Source organism: Brachyistius frenatus, unplaced genomic scaffold, assembly GCF_029030835.1.
Source record: "Brachyistius frenatus isolate BFR_SWC_R1_liver_20210118 unplaced genomic scaffold, ASM2903083v1 Contig_110, whole genome shotgun sequence".
NCBI classification, from domain to species: Eukaryota; Metazoa; Chordata; class Actinopteri; family Embiotocidae; genus Brachyistius; species Brachyistius frenatus.
The window spans coordinates 707,283-728,432 of record NW_027210709.1 but is presented as its reverse complement, the minus strand read 5'-3'; the positions used below and the strand labels follow the sequence as shown (position 1 = coordinate 728,432).

General features: G+C 39.9%; 2 protein-coding genes across 6 annotated transcripts; one reads left to right on the top strand and one right to left on the bottom strand.

Moving 5' to 3' along the window:
* The first annotated feature begins 1,092 nt into the window (after positions 1-1,092).
* Positions 1,093-12,087, top strand: znf644a (zinc finger protein 644a). Of its 3 annotated transcripts, none has more exons than XM_069712517.1 (6): positions 1,093-1,199; positions 4,688-7,124; positions 7,758-8,351; positions 9,318-9,443; positions 11,109-11,211; positions 11,419-12,087. In XM_069712517.1, exons 2-6 carry the CDS (start codon positions 4,691-4,693, stop codon positions 11,621-11,623), a joined length of 3,462 nt encoding a protein of 1,153 aa, XP_069568618.1. In that variant the 5' UTR covers positions 1,093-1,199; positions 4,688-4,690; the 3' UTR covers positions 11,624-12,087. The 3 variants fall into 3 exon arrangements, with proteins under 3 accessions (XP_069568618.1, XP_069568619.1, XP_069568617.1); XM_069712518.1 differs by lacking the exon at positions 11,419-12,087 and adding an exon at positions 11,338-11,410 and having other exon boundaries at positions 1,094-1,260; XM_069712516.1 differs by having other exon boundaries at positions 1,096-1,260.
* Positions 12,088-12,419: 332 nt separating this feature from the next.
* LOC138629057 (A-kinase anchor protein 8-like) lies at positions 12,420-20,685 on the bottom strand. 3 transcript variants are annotated; one of them, XM_069712550.1, is made up of 11 exons: positions 20,276-20,685; positions 18,584-18,666; positions 17,593-17,686; positions 16,954-17,278; positions 16,704-16,779; positions 15,272-15,338; positions 14,383-14,530; positions 14,134-14,194; positions 13,876-14,006; positions 13,696-13,785; positions 12,420-12,732 (listed from the first exon to the last, which is right to left on the bottom strand). In XM_069712550.1, the coding sequence occupies exons 2-11, from the start codon at positions 18,648-18,650 to the stop codon at positions 12,712-12,714; spliced, it is 1,080 nt and encodes a 359-aa protein (XP_069568651.1). In that variant the 5' UTR covers positions 18,651-18,666; positions 20,276-20,685; the 3' UTR covers positions 12,420-12,711. The 3 variants fall into 3 exon arrangements, with proteins under 3 accessions (XP_069568651.1, XP_069568652.1, XP_069568650.1); XM_069712551.1 differs by lacking the exon at positions 20,276-20,685 and adding an exon at positions 20,102-20,260 and having other exon boundaries at positions 14,383-14,527; XM_069712549.1 differs by lacking the exon at positions 20,276-20,685 and adding an exon at positions 20,102-20,259.
* Between the last annotated feature and the right edge of the window lie 465 nt (positions 20,686-21,150).

The following is a 21,150-nucleotide window of genomic DNA, read 5'->3' as shown; positions in this document are numbered from 1 at the left end:
TGGACGCATAAAAACACGAAGGCTTTATCTCATACATAGTTTGCCATAATCCTGCTGGTATGACTTGTGTGAGGACTGCAATTTTTTACAATACACAATAAAATAATAGCACACGTGTTAAACCAAGCTCAATGAAAAGTGCTACTTCTCAGGAGAGACAACTGGCCTAGTCTAGCTTTAGCTTAGCGAACAACCAGACAGTCAAATATGACGACATTTTGGGAGTTATTAGTTCCCTGCATAGTTGAGGAAAGACATTAATAATGTTCAAAGTTATCATTAGGTACCCACCTGCGAAGTTTACACCAGATATGAAAACATTGCGTCGACAGAGCAGAGCTTAACCCTTGACCTCAGGACCCTTTGAACATCTTTGTCAGCACTTTAAATCAGCTCGCGACTGAACCCGTTGAACTTTATTAGCACATTTTAATCTTGACAAAACAGTTCAGTGTCCTGTTCCTTAATGCTGTCATAAAAAAAATTAAAAAAAATATGAGTAGGCCAGCTATGATAGTTTTTTTTATTATTTTAATTTTTTTTTACTGTGGATTTATTTTTATACTTTGTAAAGTGAGTGTTAAAACACAGTTGTTGTTTTTTCCTTTCTAAAATACACCAGATCGGGATATAAAAACCGGCTAATCACCGACCACGAACGCAACAAAGGCCGGAGAGGACAACCGTGGGGGGGTCGTGGTCAAACCTCTCCTGTGTTGGCACACAATTACTGTCTGTGCGTCAGTGATAACTTTGAATAGCAAAACCAAACGTCTGCTTTAAAATAAATCTAAATCAAACAGTAACTGAACTTTCAATTTATCTTATCAATTAAAACGGTGATTAAACGCCATCACCCTAAAAATAAAAATAAATAAATCTGCTACCCAAAAGAGATGGTCATTAACTCCGGGTTTATGCCTCCTATCTGGAATGAACCATTCCAAATCTTTCGGGGGGGCATGGCACCGACTCGCAACAATACGTGACGAAATTATAAGAGACAATAACTCGAGTAATGTTTCAATTATAGCCGTTTTATAGGGTATTCAAACGATTAAACGTAATTATTTGAGTATTTTTTTTGTTCTGTTGCAAGATAGCCAAACGTATGTGCGGGTACCCTTACAAAAGAAATGATCTGTCCCACACCAGAGCACCACGGAAAATGGCGACTGTGAAATAGATGGAAGACGAAAGTAAGAAATTATTCAATGCAGCGTTTACATTGTGCTCTGTTTCCATCCACACCGCTCGGAGGTAACGTTTGTTTGGTTTTCATCGTTATATTGATGTCTGTGTAGCGAGTAGCGAGGAATGATTGTCATGAGCGGTAGTTTAGCCTGAGGAATAGGTTTTTGGTATGGAGCAGCCTTAATGGTCTGCAGCTCCTGCAAGCAGCATCCAACAACACAGCGTGATATAAACGCCAAAGAAATGCAGTCACAGCCCGACAGAGCAGTCGTAGAAATGATCACATTTGCTCTGAAAGTAGGGACCTTTAAAAAAAAAAAAAAAAATCCTCCCCAAGTACTGCGGGTTGGCATATAGCTGAACTACTGTGCTCAAAGTTTTAGCTCTATACTAAATCCACAATCGTTCATCAAAAAAACCATTTACAAGGTCCATCCCTTTGCAGATTTGTTGCTGCTGTGTAGCTGTTTATAAACACCTTTTATCTGCCACACGAGCATTCACTTGGTATGACACTTGTATCTCCCCTCAAAACCAAGACCTCACAGTCCTTCGTCCTTGTAGCGTTATAAATGGCCACATCAGTCATATAAGCAAAGTGTCAAGTACATTTGTATTGAGTTTTATTTATTTTGTAGTCAATGAATGCTGGCCGAGCCAAGGAATTAACTCTAGGGACGTTACTAGACTGTTAACTTTTTACATCAAAGAAGCACATTCAACTAGGGAGGAACTACCAATTGCATAAAAAAATAAATAGTACCATTCAATGTTAGACATTTTAAAGAGTGAATAGGCTCATGTCACTGTTACGCTTCTGCTAAAGCAAGCTACCAGCTGCATTTGACTATAATGACCATCATTGATTTACATTTGCATTTTGGGATGCAGTTGATGATTATTTCTGGTGTTGATTCATCTGCCAGTTATGTTCTCAGTTAATCGTTTAAATGCTTGATCGTTAAAATGACAGAGCAGTTAAGTACTCCTTAAAATATATGTAGAACGTAAAATTTAACCCATTTGAATTTCAGTCCGCTCACATCTCGTGTATTATCTTAAATGCTAAAGCCATACTAGCACGATTAACCCGTTTTTTTTTTTTTATAACCATCCAAAACCCCGAGATATTTAGTTTACTGTCACATAAGACAAACAAAATCAGCGAATATGTACTCGAATATTTATTTAGAAGCTGGATTTGGTGATAGATTTGTATTCTACACGTATTTGAAAAAAGATTCAAACAATGGACTTAGCGACGTTTAATGTTCTGTCGGTCAACCACTCGTTTGCGTTGTTTTTGCATTTTAAACTTGACAAAAATGTTAAAGCCATAGTTGTAGCCTCTGGTGATTGTAATGCATATTACACTCTATTCTAAAAAGTAGACTATAGCACTATCTGAGAAATATTTTTCTATTCTTTAGTGTCTAAATACACACATCCATCTGCAATGAGTGAGAAAACGCTACGGACATAAACTGGCGCGAACCTGCAAATTAGACTAGTCTAAATGTTGCTGCTAGCGGAGCTACACGGACACTGCAAGAAGTGTGAATATAAAGAGATGAGGAAGAACGAAAGCCACACGAACTAATCGATTTTGGAGATTTAAAACGACTATTCGAATATTCTGATTTCGTGATACGGCAACAGGCAATCGGAGGAAGTCGAGAGGTTTCGCCGAAGTTCTACTTCTACTAATTTTGAATCACGCTACGCCAAGGAGTTGCTGTGTAGTTGCTTGCATCAGCAATAAAGTAGATAACGCTGCTCTCTGATTTATCCGATGGTTTGTCGTTAAAAAAAGGTCCTGATAGAAGGGCTTTATGACTCCAAGTGAAAGGAAGACCAAGGGACGCTAAGGATTATAATGTAGTTTGGTCCGTTGTGAGCATAGTGCTATTGTTAGGTAGCATACTATTTGTAGGGCAGCACTGATAAGTAAAATATTTCACTGATAGTTCGCTCACCTGCACACTTGGTATGGTAAAATTAGATTTCCCGGTAGGACACCTCTGTCCACTAAGTGAGGTTATGGCACTAGCTTGACGAAAGAGGCATCAAATTAAATTTTTCGATACGTGTAGCGCCTTCTGTGGCAGGCAGGAGTATCTTTGGGTCCTTTATATACTACTTTAGCCTGGGAGGTTTTCTAATACTTTGGTTTTATACCGCTATTTTACATTAAAGTCTATGGCGAGTGTTACTTGTTTTACCCCAAAAAGGTGCAGGAACCCGTTGCGAGCCGAAGTTCCCGGATGTGCCGGTCAAGTATTTGGCCATTCACTTTGTTATTGACGCTCGTCTGATCCACCTTTAGAGGTGGCTTACGTTGGACGACACCAGTTGACCCTCTTAAACACACGATTAATGTGGGCACAACATTTGCCCCTCATTGTGAAAGGGGAGATTGTCAAAGGCAAACCAAGTACATTAGAAATTAGATATCCATGATTTTGGATAGACTATATCAGTGTTGTGTTGGTGCTGCAGCAAATGTTAAATACCAATCAGAACTATGAATCAACTCTTATGCTTTGACTATCTGTGGAGGGATCAGTGAAGCATCAACCACACCACCACTACCACTTGTGTGGCTAAAAGATTCAACTACCGCCGGGGTGGTGGTAAAGGAACGACTACAATGTTAAGAATCAAATGGGGTTTTCCCCAGGATGTGCTGAGTTTTGGCAGTTTGATAGAATTGACATTTGTTGTCCGCCCATTTCTTAGTCGCTGCTGACTAGTGACTGTAAAGAAAGATTGCAGCACGCAGGTTACAGATAAAAAAAGTAACAAAACAATATTCATTAAACCTATGGTATACGTTATAGCTTATTTCTTTCCATTTTTATCAAGATCATAGTAGCAAGAAAACAGCCACATTTGAACCATTTATCGTCGCCATTTGTACACTTTGTTTTATCCTTAGCTACACTCATGAATAAATTGTCTAAACAAGATCAGCACGCCTGGTTAATTTGCCACATAAAGTTACCTCACTTTGCTCATCAATGAGCTAATTGAGCTGATCACTTACAGAAATTATATGTGGTCTAAACCGCGAATCAACAAACGGTAAACTAAACATATTAACACTGTAAAAAGGTGTGAAACACAGAGGCGTTTTGCGTAAAGAAATTCAACTCTGGACCTAGCATGGACCAGACCAACCGCTGCATGCTCTAATGTGCACCCTGAATAACAAGCACTCAGAGAGGACCCGAGCCAGTGTTGTAAAAAAAACTTGGATTTGAAAAAAAAATAACAAAACCTTTTGTGCTTTGTTTTGGACTTTAATCAGCCTTTGAATGCAATAATCTGTCATCTTAATTTCAAAAAGAGGGGTTGAATCAAGAAGTCAGACAGCCAGGCCTTAGCCTAAAGTGAAAAGATTTCAATTTAAACCTTTGGATTTTAACTGGATAATGTAGTTAAACACTGGTGACTGAGAAATATTTAAGAAGGCTTCACTTTTCTTTTTCAGGTCATGGCAGCTGAAATGTCATGTCTGACAGGTGTTGATGAAGATGACAAAGATGCAGATACTGAGATCAATGCCCTCACACTCCTTCAGGAACCAGTGAGAATGGCACAAGAATCGGCCTCTTGCCCCGATTCTTTTGCCAAGCCTTCTATGAAAGGCCTTGATGGTCTATCAAGCACAGATATGTTGTCTCCAGTTGGTCTGGGAAATGGACCCTCTTCACATCAGGCTACTCAAGCCCATGAACTCAACAACATATCCACTGAGAAAGATGAGGAAAAGAGCATCACCCCTCTAAAAACTGTGCAGGAAATCGACACTGCAGGAATTTGGGATTTTGATGTAGATTCACCTGAGAACTCGTTGGATAACTTTAGTAGTGCCGGTGACCTTCATTGGGACCCTCACAAAGAGTTTATGCAGTTTCTTTGGGAAAACCATAATGATTCCCCTGGTGAGGAACCCAAAGAGGAAGTCACTCCTACCAACAGCCAAAGGAGACGGAAACGGAAAATGGACATGGTTGTCATGGTGGACCCCTCAGAGGACCTTTACCCTGACCTGAGCCCCAAGTCATCTGAGGAATTGTCTGATGCTGAAGGTCAAGTAGACTCCATTCCTATCAGGGAAGTCCGAAAGTCAGGAAAGTTCTCCAACTCGCAGTCGTCACCAACAGAAAAAGTTTCCAAATATCCCAATGGGACCGTAAAGGCCATCAAGGACATTCTTTACCATGCACCTGCAAGAAATTCCCATGAGAACAATGTAAGTCTTGGGCTTTCACCTGTGAAGGGGAGGCTCTCAATAAGTTCTCATTCAGAGGGGAAGCCATCATGTTACCCTTGCTCAAAATGTAATCTCATATTCAAGAAAGAGCATCATTTGCATCGTCACATGAAGACTCATGTCGAACCTCCTAGTATTTCGCCAAAGCCTTTTATATGCAGAGAATGTGGACAGTGCTTTAGACAAAGTGGTTCACTTATTGAGCACATGTCTATCCATCAGGAGAAGAGAACAAGACTCGCTGAAGAGATCGTAGACCAGAGCGATAAGAAGAAAGAGGATAAAAACGCCAAGTTTTTCTGCCCTCAGTGCCCATTTGGAACGAACTGCCCAAACACATTTGTTAAACATGCGAAAACACATGAGAAAGACAAGAGAAAGTTTAGATGTGACAAATGTAGCTACAGGACTTTGAGTGAGAGTGATCTTAGGAGACATAACGTTATGCAGCACACTGTTATTACGGTTAGAAAGCAGATCCAGAATGATGACTCTGAGATCTTCCCTTGTAACATCTGTTCTTACAAGGCTTTTAGCAAAAATGTTTTTAAGAATCACCTTTTGCGCCGCCATCAACAAACCTTTGAGGAATATGAAGCTACCCAGCATAGCGAGAAAAATGCACAACCATCGAATGAGAAGCACATGTCTACTACTCCTGTTGAAGATGCAGAGTTTACATCGAAAATCTCAATAAAAAATCAGTTCTCTTCTAAAAGAGCTTGTTCACCTGATGAGTCCAATGACATTTCAGACTTGTTCAAAAATAGCAAGATGAAGAGAGGTCCCAAGTCTCAACTGACAGAATCAAAACTTGACAAATCCATTAATGTCCTCCTGTCTCGACAAAGGCATGGAAAGAAGACTGCAGAACAGAGGAAGGAAAGCAATAATTGTACATCTGTTCACGATTTCAAAAGAGACCAAAATGGCTCCGATGAGTTGCCAGAAACATTGACTGTCAAGGTTGAAGATTCAGCTTTATCCCCAAATGGCCCAAAGTTGAATTTAGATCATTCACCAGTCAAAAAGTCATTGTCTAAAAGGAAGATGTCCACCCCATATCGCAACACCTCTGACCAAGACTCATGCTTCATCTTACCAAAACCATTGCCTAGTCCCAAGAAAATAAACCAAGAAGAGGAACTGTCAGACTACGATGAAAAGGACATTTTCCAGTTTCAGGACACAGATGCCAACGCTAACCTTTTTGACAATGGTATCAAAAAAGAAAAACATAACATCATTTACACCTATAGCAGAAGAATGTCCATGAGAGGTGCTCTGCAGGCATCTAAAAGGCTGTTTGAGAAAATTAAGACTGAAGAGCAAGAACAGAATGACCCTGAAATCAAAGAAGAATGCATAGAAACAGAAGTATTTCAAGAAACCTTCGAGTCCCACCAAATACCATTGAGTGAATCCTTCTCAGACGATTTGTCAGACTTGGAATCGGACCGCAAAAACTGTCCATACTGTCCCGCAGTCTTCGAGTCGGGGGTTGGGTTGTCCAATCATGTGCGAGGGCATCTTCACAGGGTCGGACTTAGCTACAATGCACGCCATGTTGTTCCTCCTGAGCAGGTGGCTTCTCAAGATAAGAGGCCACGAATTCGACGGAGGATTTCAGCATTCCGGCGATTGAAAAAAGGTACTTGAGGACTTATTGCATTCTCTTCTACTGATGAACAACTCCTGTGTGTTACGGCTTACCTTATTATTACTTCGTATTGCAACCACCGGTTCTATCGGTTATAATTAAGAGCTGAATTTAACAGTCACTCACAACGTAATGCCATTGCTATTGGAACAAAACAAATTCAAATCAAATCTACTTAAATCAAAAGGTCGGAACAGACAATACAAATATTACGTAAATTCTCCGTCCGTTTACGGACTGACTTCCTATTTCAACCATTACCGGGCATACAGTTTAACAATCCTCATTAGAGATATTGTGGGTGCACTTACTTTCAGCTGTACCTTCAAATGTAATTGCAGCTATTCTGGAAAACTGCCGACTTCTTTAATACCTGTATTGTTGCACTTACGACTTCCTTTTAGTAGCCACGTAGCCGCATCCAAGAGCTCAGCAATTATTTTTATAAGTTCAATGTCTAACACCAATGCACAGACTTGTGAAAATCAAACCGGGGGTTTAAAACTAAAAACTAGGTTGTAATTATAGTATTCCTTTGTGTATTTCAGTGTTACACATTTCAAATGTATCACGTTGTACTTGTACCGCATGTTTTGTTTCTAATTGTATTTGTCTTTTTTGCAGCATTCCAGCTAGAGTCGGATTCTGAGACTGTGAAGAGCATTCATTCCTGTCCACTATGTGGGGACTCCTTTGACAACAGGACTGGGCAGTCCAACCACATACGAGGCCACCTCAAAAAACTTGGTCGGAGGTTTGTTACAAAGAACAAATCACCATTAATTTTACTCCGGGAGTTGATGCGTGACAAGAAGGAGTTTCAGCGGGCCCTACAGATTGTAGGAAAAAGACGAAACCATTTCCAATATGGTGCTTCACCAAAGCTGCCCTGTGCTGATCGGTTCACGTCGTCCCCCACTGGAATTCCAAAAAGCAATTCTATTCGAAGCGTTTGCACTGATGCCAAACCACTGATGCCCATGTTTTCTTTATCAGAAATTGAGTCTGAAAAAAGGAAACTGGAGACAAAGTTTGATGTGAAAAATTCACTCTCAGGCTCAAATGCTTTGATAGGAATTCTGAAGAAGAGGAAGTGTCAGGAAGACGCGAGACTAAAGGGATCCTCTCTGATGTCAAGAAATATGGTAACAGTTTCTACAAACAGTGAGCACAGTTCAGGATCAAGAGTTGCATCTTCACTGCCAAACTCAATATGTGGTAAGTAACTTTGTCATAGAAGAGACAGAGTGGAATTCTCTTAGGTGTTTTAATTAATTTACTATTATGCTGAAGAGTCCTTACATCTTGTTGACATGTTTATTATTTAAAGAAATTTTTTTTTAAATTTAAAACCTTAATGCTTAAGTACTCAAAGAATATTTGTATATCTTGTCTCACATTTTAGAGCATCAAAAGCACAGCAAGTCCTAATGTTAGAATATGTGAAATCCATGAAAAGGATATATAACATAACCAACAGGGTTGTATTTGTGAAAGGCGAAAATTGTGGGTTTTTTTTCTTTCTGGTAAATATGATCAAAAGGATTAGTGCATTTACATTTGTAGCAGCTGTTTTAAAGCGGACAAGATCAGATTGCATGTGTTGTTCAAGTGAGGCGTCATCAGCATAAGGGTGTAGAAGGAGATTGCCAAATTACCTTCACATTGTGTGGCTTAAACTGAAGTGTATGCTGTACATAATAATGCAGATGATTTATTATTGTTGTCTTGTCTCATGACCCTAAATTAATTTTAAAGTGTCATGTGGAAGAAATAATCTATACAGACTTGTAACGCATAACATGTTTCAAAACATGTCCTCCTCCTAGAATGAGGGACATCAGATGAACGCTTGTTTGCTAAAATGTGTCACAAACTATTATAAACTGAGGATTTAGTCTGTATGTGAGTTATTGGAGTGATGGAGTGATGCTGTCCCATTTCATAATTACATAATGTTACAGTAATATCAATTCCCCTTATAATCCATTCAGGATAATATATTTTTAGCTCATGTAATACAGAAAACAATTGTTTTTCCAATGTGGTGAATCCTGTGATTTATTTGTTTTAAAGTTCAGAGGTTGACACATTAAACTCGCCACAGTCTAGTCCTCTCTGTTCCTCAACACTACTCACAAAGAACATATTTATGTTTTCTCTCATTTGTTTGTCTTTTTACAGAGAAAGGTGAATTCAACAGGAAGGTGTGCATCCATTGCAATGCAACTTTCCACAGTGGAGTTGCCTTGTCTAATCACCTCCGGGCATATGCAAAAAGAAAAAGAATTGCCTTACTTGAGGGAACCAGTAAGTGCCGCTCGTCACAGCTCAAGTTCAAGAGCTCAATATTACTGTGGCTACATCCACACAAATGTATTTTTGTTTTAAAACGCATAGCTTTTGCTTTGTTTATGTCTACGGTCCACACTACTCAGGGGTTTTAAATTCCTTAAAAACTTTTGGAAATACTGATGTTTGAGAACTCCGAGGTGGCGTTGTAGTCTGAACACTGGAAAACTGAGACTTTTGAACAGACAACCACATTCGCTTCCTGAGTGAGTCTTATCAGTCGCAACGTGCCCTTCCCTGATTTGTAAAGCCCAACCACGTGAGCTTCTTCCAAAGAAAATCAACGACATCAACCTTGACAACCAGTTTTTAATTCAATACGGATTGTAGTCTGGAAGCTGGGCTTGCATTATCGTTGGCTTAGCCACTCTGAAAGGCGAACCAATCAGTGACCAGTGGGTGTATGCAAGTATGATGTCGTTGAAGTTAAGCTTTATTTATTTATCTTTCTCTAAACATCAGAATCATACCGATTGGTATGAAAGCTGCTCAGTCGTTTCAAAATTAATCCGAGGTCCACAGCCAGTAGGATCCAACGACTGCCAACGATTCCCTATGGAGCGTACCTAGACACACACATTCATACAATGAAGTCGGGTCTGGTAACAACAGGCTAGGTGTCTTCATGATCATATCCAAACGTGGTCAGCAGTGTTTCCAAAAGTCTCACAAAACACTAGAACAGAGTGGAGTAAAGGCACTAACATTGCAAAAGTCATGAAAAGCTTAATCTGATAGGGAACCCGAGGACACTAAGTCCTGCCCACCAATAGCGGAGTTACCTTACAATATTCTTCTGTGAAAGGCGCATTTACATCTGAAGTCAGTTCACTCTGCTGCTGCTTTTAAACTGCAAATTTCCCGCTAACCTGAATGATGTTTTATTTGTGCTGCACTGAACTGAGAGACCATCTTGGAAAAACTCAGCAAGTGTATCTTCTCAAAAACAATAGAATGATCTCTTGACCAGAAATGATCAGGCATCTATTGAAGTACAATCTAGCAGCTTAATTGTACCCGAGTAACGTGGTCGCCGTTTCTGGTGCTGCTTAAACAAATGCACCACCACTGCATGGGTATAGCAGCAGAAATCTCAGCCTAATAACTCAAGACATCAGCAGATAAAGCCAAAACTATCTGTGTAGATGGACATCAAAAGGGGTTGTGATGTCCAAATTTTAGTTATATTTAGTGCACCAGTGGTTATTTGTGTCCTCCCTGAGGTAGATGCTGGAAGGTCATCAGCCAATGAGACATTGCAAAGATTTTAATTGCAGAGCGACCTCTTCATTGCAGAAAGCCTTCTGGACCTACTTTTCCTGCAGGCACAGATCATCACACCTTTTTATCTTGTGTCTTAGCCGCACTGGACTGTAGATGTGACACAGAGGCAGCCTTTTCACCCTACTGGCACAAGGCCAAAACACGCATTCAAGCAAGAGCCAGAAATGTCCAGAAATCCAAATTGCCCAATTTACTGAAGTGAAAACTATGTTGTGTGAAAATGTACCATTTTTGGAACTGGTTATCGCAGGCCTTTGTTCAGTAAATGTGAAATTATCAAGGCTATGCTGTCATTTAAATAGGGTGCTGTAAATTAATAAATCAAATTTTGTGTTTCAGCAATTGACTGTAAAGCAGTAAGGCAACGCTCAAGGCCTGGATCAAAGAAGAAGACACTGCCCTTACCCCAAACTCCTGAGGAAATGTACAGGCTCACCTGCAGGTAACCTTTTCATTTTCTTTATAATATATACAAATTAATTTGCAGTCCAAAAAGTTGGATTGCATTTAAAGCCAAATTACTGGTGGTCTGGTTACTGATGAAGTTTTGTTTTCGTTTTTTTGACAGAGCAATACATTTACAGCAGAGACAAGTGCAAAACTCTTGACAACCTGTGTATTTGTTGTGTGTCTCTTATTCTCTTTACAGGTTCTGTGACCTCGTCTTCCAGGGTCCTTTGTCGGTCCAGGAGGACTGGATTAAACATTTACAGAGACACATTATGAACACTAGTGTCCCTCACACTGGTCTAGGCATGGTCGAGGTCACCTCGGTGCCAACAGACCCCCCGACACTCAAAACTGAGAAAGACGTCACACATGCTGCCTCATTAGGCCAATGGGGACCTTTCTAGAGTTCACTAGACTGTATGTGTATGTACATTGGATGTTCTTTCACTATTTTTTTCTTTTTTTTAGTCAATGAAATACTGGCCAAAAGTACAATATTGCTCAATGTTGGAGGTATTGTACGCGTTTGGACATTTGAACAGCTGAAAAAGTTGATTATTTTGGATATTGTTACCTTCGTCTGTTTTTACATGGTCCATTTTTTTTGGAACACGATTCCAAGTGGACAGACTGTTTTCTTGTTTTATGCAGTAATGTAGTGTGGAATCCATTTCTAATGAAGACAACTTTTACCTCAGATTTCTCATGGTTTGAGTCCGTTTTTGTCAAAAGTTTGGGAGCACCTCTCTTCTGTATCAATATTCACATCCAATACACAGAATCATGTTTTTTTTTGTAACTGCAACGTGTTCAGATCAAAGCCCACCAACTCTTTTCAGGCCAGAGTTACTGAGATGAATATTTCAACTGAAAGTGCAAAAAGAAAATAAATGTCTGCAAACTTGTTATGCATAGAAAGTGTTTTATAGTATTTCAGTAACTGCATTGTTTCTAATACAAAGTTGAAACTGAAGGCGGTTGAGAAAAAAGACCTAACACGCACAGCCCGTGCTGACCATGCCCTTCATACATGTCACCTATATTTAATGTTAAAATATACTGTTTTGAAATAATTTAATTTTAAATGTACTATATCACACAGATACAATGCTTAAAACATTTGTGTTGTTCTAAATAAAAAAAAAAAAAAGCAAAGAAACAAGTTGCCTTTTTCTAATTATTTTTTCACTTTTAAGATATTAACAAGGTCACATTTGGTCTATAAATTACAGATAAAAAAAACATTGTTTTTATCTTCTTACCAAATGATGAATAAATATACAAAATAAATCCATAATGTGGTAACAAACCGGACTGAAGACGTCTCCATTTATTCAGACAAATCTTGTATGGCAGATGCAGAGTATGCTCTCTTAACAATTGAGTGTCGACACAGCATTTGTGGTTGTGACCTGTGAAGTCCGCTGTTCTTCGCCTGAAGGATTCAGCATCTCAGTGTAAAGAGTATTTTGGACACTTTTAAATATTTCTGTCATTGAAATGAGCTGCCACCCTGAAAGAAAATAAAGCAGCTGTGAGATAGATGCACACGTGGAGCTCAAAGTGCAGTTGCTAATAATTACTCGGAGCCCTGCAGTGTACCATTTACTTGTGCTATGAATTAGATGTTATGCACGGAGTTAAAACAGAAAGATTCTCAGGACATTTTACCCCAATTACTTTTTCTTTGATTCAGAAAGATGGCGTTTGCCACGTTTCTTGTATGTACAGCGTTGCTTTTAGCTGTTTTTTTTGCAATTTCACTTTATACAGATATGAGAGCATAAAATGTGAGATGTTTACATACAGAAGATAACATAACAGCTTAGTCAAAATATATTTAACAGCCAATTAGTTATTTTCAATTTTTTTATATCCTAAATCTTTTACTTCTGTGATATATTAGAAGATAAATGCAGTAACAAGGGTGTAATATGAAGTAACTGCTTGTGACTGGCTAAACACAACTACATCTTCCTCATTTAGCTTTTTAATTGCATGTGTAAACAACCACATGATAATCAGTTCACTGTTTCTTTTAGTGTCAAATTACTAAAAATGACATTTAAATGAATCATTTGTGTCACATAATATTTTTAAACACATTAGTCATCACATGTCATATAAGGCAGACTGTTAAACAGCCCAAATTGGAAGTATTTCCACACATCTCAGTCAGAGCACAAAGTAAAATTTAATAAGTTCCAAGCAGGATGGATGGATTCATGGATAATGTACACAAATGGAATTAAAGTGATGATACTTCAGGGAGTTAATTATCTAATTTATCTACAGAGAATTAACTACTATGAGGGAACCAAAAAAGTACACATGGTCTGCAAATTGAGAATTTATGTAAATCTTTTCAATTTGAGGGCAAAATCCAAGTTTTGGGGCTCAGTACTTTAAAGTAAATCTATTTCTCTACAATTATGTACATTATGTTTTAATGCTTTCCAAAACTCTTGAAAAATACCTTCAGGAAGTGTTCAAACTGTGGTTTCAGCTCCTTCATCATGGCTTCTGCTTTGCTGAGGCAAGCATGTCTCTGCTGCACTTCAAACTCCTTCAGGAAATCAATCAAGCATCATCAATACGAACAGGTATGTGAAGTAAATTCAATGACCTGCGTTGTGCTGTAGGACAGCAGTGTTACCTTAGTGTTTGACAGGTGTTCCTTAGACGTGATGTGCGCCTGTACTTCGGGTGCAGACATGGATACGAAGACTTTGCAAGCCGCACAATGAAACATCTCCACCTTCGTCATGTGGTCATTTTCCTGCAGAGCTGACATTTCAAGGATCAGACTCATTAAAGGAATTTATTTTAATGTGTCTGGAACAGAAGATACTGCAATAAGACAGTGCACGTCTCTCACGAGATTTGACCATTTCATTTTGAATAATGTATTTACCTCGGAGTGCAGTGTCCTCTATGGCCCGACTGCACTGACGGCTTTTATACAGCATGGCTTCCTGTACGGATAAAAACATCTTTCAGCATCCAGATAAGCCAATGCAGGTACATCTGATTGTGTGTATGGTATATTTAAATAAAAACAAGAAACTAGGGGAAAGACTTCAGTAGTACACCACTGCAGTCAACAGGCTCAAAACAAGAACCATCAACAGGAGACATGCAGCCATACTACGTATCATCTTACCTGCAGGAACGATATAGTCAGATCATCATAGTTATTGTTCTGCTGAATGTGCTCCAGTGTGTCCCAGTGAGTTTTACTGTCCAAATGCTCCTCCAGCTCCTGCCCGCTGGTCAGCTCGACTTCACAAAGGTCACATGTGATGGGGCTGCTAGACGGGAAATAATGTCTATTAACAGCTAAACAGCTGAAAAGCAGGATGTCAAACCTTGAGTATCGATGGTTAAGACCACACTAACCATAAGTTTCTGAAATTAGTTGTAAAGCTGTATTCCGAACAAACTTTCAGGTCTGGACAGTGCTTTAGTTACATTTATAAGATGATTTTCTAATCTGTATATATGTTAAAGAATTAAATGTGATTACATCATGTATGTTTTTCCAAAGGTAAGTCAGAACCTGTTGCCTCCCTCTACTGACAGGACAGCGTGGAAATGAATGTATAGAGAAGAGTTAACATTAAAACTGACATGGAGCAAACATCAGTAGTGGAAAAGGAACAGGCCACTTCAAGGAGGCAAGTTACTCTCTTATGTTACAGGTTGTAATAATTGAGACTCAGCAGGTCTTGACAGCCGTCGGTCAGGCTAACACGGCTCTCATGTTGTAAGTGATGCTTCTTGCAGTGTTAACTAAGGTTTTGCAGATTAAGTGGCGAAACCTTGTATGACCAAAACATGAAGCTGTGAAGAAAGATGAGTTCATTCATTTGCAAAATACAAATTCTGTATTTTGTATTCTGTACGAGTTTTAAAGAGTGTCCTGCAGAGATTTAGTCAAATTGTATCAAAGGACATAATGAAAAACATAATGAAAACATGGACATGCGTGTCCTTGTTGTCGCTACATGCAGCGTCTTTAACTACTTGGCATCAGCAGGCTTGGTGCTTACTTGTCTGTTATTACAGTTATGGTCTTGTTCCTCATCACCTTCGTGGGAGAAGGGTCTCGGTCCAGTCCTGTAGAACAATATCATACAGAGAATTACTCAAGATAGTGATTTAAAACGTCTAATCCATGCATTCAGGTTTGTCCAACGTTAACCCTGTGAACCCCACAGCCCGACGGCGGGTCTGAGAAGCAGGTTTACTTTTTAAAAACAACAACAACAATGACGACGAAATGACATGATTTATCGGCGCCAGAAACTGAACTGTAATGATGCAAAAAAAAAGATTTGTCTCTTCCTCTTATTTGCAAGTGATTCCTTTTTTGTTTTACTTTCTGCATCTAATTGACGACTCCCCTGTGTCCTTATCTTGTGACCTACAACCAATTCAGTATTACCATGCGAAAGCAGATACAAAGGGAATGGGGGTGACTGTCAACTGTTTGTCACACTGTATAAAAGCTTCCCTACGGAGGAGATCTGGGAGCAATGCTGGACACCTCTCTTTGAGGGTGCATGTAATTGGCTTTCTTGAAGAAATTGTATTTTCTTGATTCCTGTTGTTCTGGGTTTTGTACCCTCATGGTTGAAATGCACTTATTGTAAGTCGCTTTGGATAAAAGCGTCAGCTAAATGTAATGTAATGTAATTTGTTCCTTCTTGCAAGAACAAATGTCCGATATGTTTGATTTTGAACCAAGCCTCTGAGTAATTTTTCCAACATGTAACTATAGAAATGATCTTCAAGTTTTCAAACTTACAGCGGCCCTTTAGCTAATCAAGTACACTGAACACTTCTAAACAAATATAACCTTGAAAGACTGATTTTATCAAAATAGCTTTATTCTACATGTCTCATTTTAAAATGTCTCCAAAAAAGAAACCCTTCACACGATGCAGATTCTCCTCCTCAGAGCAACTGGATAGCCTTGAATGACTCGGACATGAAAAAAATTAAGCAAATTTTGAACTGAACTGCAGGCTGGAGCATCGAGAGAGGTTTGCATAAGTTGTGAAGATAAAAATAGCTCAATATGTACAGCATGCGGAGAGCCCCTTCTCTATTTTCCAATATTTATACAAATTTGTGTGCACATCGGAAAATGTTGTAGATAAAAACTATCGTTTTTTTGTTTTAATTGTTGCAAAAAAAGTTCAACTTGGTTTGTTTTTTTCTTCTATGATTTATGACATTTCGACTGTGTTATAGTGCACAAAAGACAGTTTTGAGATTTGCCAGTTTCTAACCATGGTTGTGCTGTTTCCATAGAGGTGCAGTGCAGGACCTGCTGGTGCAGTGAATAATGAGCTCACGGTGAGTAAAAATGTGACATGAGCAAAAAAATAAATAAGAAACTGCTTGGGGTTCAGAGGGTTAATTCTGGTTGGTCATTAAGGTGAGCCAACTATTCAACTTTGTGAAAATGTCATGTACCTGTGTCCACATATGGCAACTGGTGCTGATAGTCCCGCTGTAATCTGGGTGGAGATAATCTAACAGTAGTGCTCATCTACAAAGAAGAGAAAAGACCAACTGTCATGTAAAATCAAAAGTGAAAATCCAGTCCCTGCATCCTGTTCCAAGTCTAAACACACAACTCTTGGCAGAATATAACTACAGAACTGCATACAAAACTACAATCAGAGTACCAAACCGACTGCTTTCATGTTGCGATCAGTGATACCTCTCTTCTATACTCCGGCGGTGTTATCCTCTCCTCCCCGTTGGTCCTCTGTCCACCGTAAGATGCAGGAAACTGTTGGGTGGAGGAGCCGTGGATACGGTCGTCAGGGCTGCGACCTCTTTGGTCCAGGGGTCCGCTGAGCCTCGCTGGCTCACAGTAGGAGGAGTCCCAGTGTCGGTTATCACAAAAACCTCCACCTGGAGACAAACGCTGGCGTTCCAGGTTGTTATCCTGACTGGGGGGGAAGTGGTTGTGGTTTTCAGCTTGTCGTGACTCGAGGTCGGAGTCTGACGACACAGGATCGTAAGGGTCGTAAAGTCCGTCCCTAGGGAAAGAGGGATTTCTCTGTTAGTTACAATGATACAGATCATCTGTGAGGACAAGTCACCACTGACCACCGAATGTTCACACATACGATGAATGTCCAAAACAAATTTCATGAACTATTGAGGAAAAGGAAAGACACTTTTTCTGGAATTAGATCAAATGACAGCTGTGCACATCCCATGAAACATGTTCACCTGGAATAATATAGCAGACAGCCCTTGTTTCAATATTTTAAGTCAACATAACACAAAGCTTAAGTCTCAAATGTGGGAGATGCTGGACACCTCTCTCTACCTTAACTGACTGACTCACCTTTGTGGGCTGCTTGTGCTTTGGTCCTGATAGTCGTCATCTTCTCCGTCAACTGGTTTGAAAGAAGATTTCCATCTCCTGACAGAAGATAGCGCTGCAGAATACAGACGATAAATATGAAAGAAAACTATTTATTTTGACAGTATTAAGAAATATAATCTATAGTTACAACTAATTGCAGCTGAACTGACGAAAGTTATGTTTCTGTTGAATTTATTAGTCACTAAAACAAGAATTAACACAATAATCCCCAGATGCGAGTCTCCTTCAGTCATGGGCAGTTTTCTATTGATTTATGTATAATATCACAAATCAACCAGCAGCAAATCCACCAGTGCAATCTGCATACATTTTTGTCAGTGTTATATTAATATGCTAAGGCAGATTTAGTGCATGCCCTCATTTTCTGTCATCTCTCTAGTGATAACTCTAATAAAGGCAACAAATGCCATGTGATTGAATACGGTCCATTATCTATACCCGCTTTATCCTGAACAGGGTCACGGGGCAGGGTCCACCCTGGACAGGTCATCAACACAGAGACAGACGGAAATAAAGACCATTCACGCTCTCATTCACTCCTAAGGGCAATTTGTAGAATCTCTAATGAACCTGACAAGCATATCTTTGGATGGTGGGAGGAAGCCGGAGTACCTGGAGAGAACCCACGCAGGCACAGGGAGAACATGAAAAAGCCCGAACAGAAAGGCCCAGGCCCGGGATCGAACTCTGAAGCTTTTCACGGTGGGGCGACAATGCAAACCACGCTAAACTAAACTAAAACACTTTAATATAATTCAGAAAATAATCAAATTACAGACTAAATATAACAGTGAACAAAATACAGCAAAATACTTTGCAGAAGTTAGTTAGTTGTGATGTAAAGTTAAAGAAATCAGAGTTAAAGTAACATGAAAAACAACACCTTAAAAATAAATGTGTGCTTGTTCCTAGGTTTCCTCAAATGAATGAAATGTTCCACTGAACTTACCTGCACATTTCTGGTCTGGTCCAGGCTTACCAGGCACGTCAGATGTCATCCGTTTCATAGCTTCCATGAATTGTTGGGGGACTCTGTTTATCACATAAAAACAAAAGTAAGCACATTACGGCAAATCAAGAAAATACAGCAGTAATAAAACATGAGAGCTGCTACTTGGATATCAACACAGGCAATATGTGTTAAGGAATTCAATCTGTCACTAACTACAGGAGAAACAACAACAGGACCAAGACAACACATTCGACCAACCTCAACAGTTTCTATGCCAGATTTGACAGACTGAAGAGATCCCCTGAGGCATCCCATCAAAATCTGCCCATAACCCCGAGGAGACTACACTTCAGGGAACACCCAAACAGATTCTTAGGGCTCTGAAGCAGCTAAATTCTCTCACAAAGCAGCAGGACCTGACGGGAGGGTCACCGAAATTATTGAAGGCCTGTGCAGAACAGCTGGCAGGTTCTGTTCACAGGTTGCCATGAAGTGCAGAGAAAAATCAGTTCTCCAATCAATAACGCTGTGATTCCAGATACAGTAAATCCCCAACAGTTTGTCAACCCCTAGAACAGATCAGTGGACACACGGTAGTCCTACTTCACTCTACGCTGGCACACCAACACAACACAGTACTGTGCTTTCAATACAATCTGGCCAGTGAAGGTGGTTGTGAAGCTGGCAGACCTTTTGGTGCCGACGCCCACCTGTAACTGGTTGCTTACAGACAGACCGTGGTGGTGGTGAGGATGGGTATTAAGGTCTCTGCCGAGCTCCTCATCAGCACAGGGACCCTGCAGAGCTGCAGTCTCAGCCCCAAACTCAATTCCTTGTGCTTCCTCTGCAAACACCAACTCAGGAGCAGTGCAGTGAACAAAAGCATTGTCCATGGAGAGGGAAAACGAACTATGTTCTTAACATAGACAAAATTTAAAAACAAGTCCTGGATTTCAGGAGGAGAGGCCTCCCTCTGCAGCCTCGCACCATCAGGGAGACTGAGGTAGAGCAGGATGACAGTCACAAGTTCTTCCTTCACAGAAAACCTGAGCTGGGCCAAAAACCCTGCAGGGACAGTGACGAAAGCACAGCAGCCGCTTTACTTCATCGGGCTACTGGAGGAAGGTCGGACTGAACCATCAGCCCTTCTTCATCCGGGCCAACAAAGGACTCGTTGATAGCTTTCACACCGGGAGCATTAGTGTGTGGTTTGGATTCACCACCCAGACTGAGAGGAAGTCTCTTCTACCAGTCATCAGCGTTGACCTCCTCCTCCTGGTTGCACTCTACTCACAATGCTGCAGGAGGAAAGCTCAGAGCGTCATCAGCTCACTGATTCAGGATACAACCAGAGACACCGCAGGCAAGAGAGCATCACTCACAAAACACTTCAACAACAGCTTTTTCCAACAACTGTCACACTGACTATAATAACTCGACCCCCCCACCTCACTTACCCAAAAACAATCCCACCTAACAGAAATAACAGACTGTTTCTGTATTCATCCAACTCACCAAATCTCACTCTCCAACACTACTTGTATCTCATAGTCTTTTCTCCAGTCCATAGTTGTGTGCAAGAATTGATAGTGTATTTTTTTTTGCATGGTGTGTATTATGCTGCTCCTTTAATTGCCTTTCTTACATTTTTTTGTTTTTTTATAGTACAAAGTTGACAGATATGCACACCTGTACTGTCCTGTAACTGCAAATGGCACTAAATCTCCCGAACCTTGAATCTAATGGGGGTAAAAGGCACATTTAGCCAGCTTAGTTGTTTTATTGCAACTAGCTTCAGCTGCATAGCAACACACAAGCCAGTCCATCGATAATAAAGCCTGGCGTGACGTTTGCAGTAAAGTTTAACAGCAGGCATGCACCACCCTTAACATCCAGCTTCACGTTAATACTGCACCCAGTGCTGAATTAACAAACCTCCCAGGCTGAAGTTTGTATCCTGTAACAGCGGCTGAAGGTATCATTGAAGGGTTGAACGGATCGTTATTCCGCCGCTTCATTGTTTTAACAGCTGCAGATAAACTGTGTGTGTAAAGCTAAAGATGGCGCAAAAGCATGCCAACAGATGCCAGCCTCTTCTTCTTCTTTCCTCCTTTCCTCTTCTTGTGTTTTATGTCAGTTGTGGCGCATTATGGCGCCACCAACTGGAACTGGAGTTCGTCTCCGGACTCTTAACTGCACAGGCACTCATTTATTTATGAGTAAAAGAATAGAAAATTAGGAAAATAAAAGCAATTACATAAAGTTATATATTGTGTATCATTTAAAAAAAAAAAAAAAACACTCCTCCCCAAGAAGTTAAGGATCAGTAGGCTATAGGTTTCCTTCACTCATTTTTTAAATATAAAATAAATTACATTATTTAGGTGTATTAATAAAACAATAAAAAAAAAAAAAAAAAAAAAAAAAAAAAGGTGTGCTCTTTGATTCTGTATGACCAAAATGTGGCTTGGATGTTATTGTTTTTCTCTCTCCGTTCTTCTGTGCTTCTCATACTTTATTTTGAATTTTGTACAAACCCCATGAAATCACTGGTTTATTATTCC

Excerpts from the sequence above, each read along its gene's own strand:
- znf644a (XM_069712517.1), top strand. The coding sequence starts at position 4,691 with ATGGCAGCTGAAATGTCATGTCTGACAGGTGTTGATGAAGATGACAAA. Across the intron at positions 8,352-9,317 it reads ACTGCCAAACTCAATATGTG|AGAAAGGTGAATTCAACAGG; the intron begins GTAAGTAACTTT and ends GTCTTTTTACAG. Across the intron at positions 9,444-11,108 it reads TGCCTTACTTGAGGGAACCA|CAATTGACTGTAAAGCAGTA; the intron begins GTAAGTGCCGCT and ends TTTGTGTTTCAG.
- LOC138629057 (XM_069712550.1), bottom strand. The coding sequence starts at position 18,650 with ATGGAAGCTATGAAACGGATGACATCTGACGTGCCTGGTAAGCCTGGA. Across the intron at positions 16,780-16,953 it reads CGCCGGAGTATAGAAGAGAG|ATGAGCACTACTGTTAGATT; the intron begins GTATCACTGATC and ends TCTTCTTTGTAG. Across the intron at positions 15,339-16,703 it reads GTTGCCATATGTGGACACAG|GACTGGACCGAGACCCTTCT; the intron begins GTACATGACATT and ends ATTGTTCTACAG.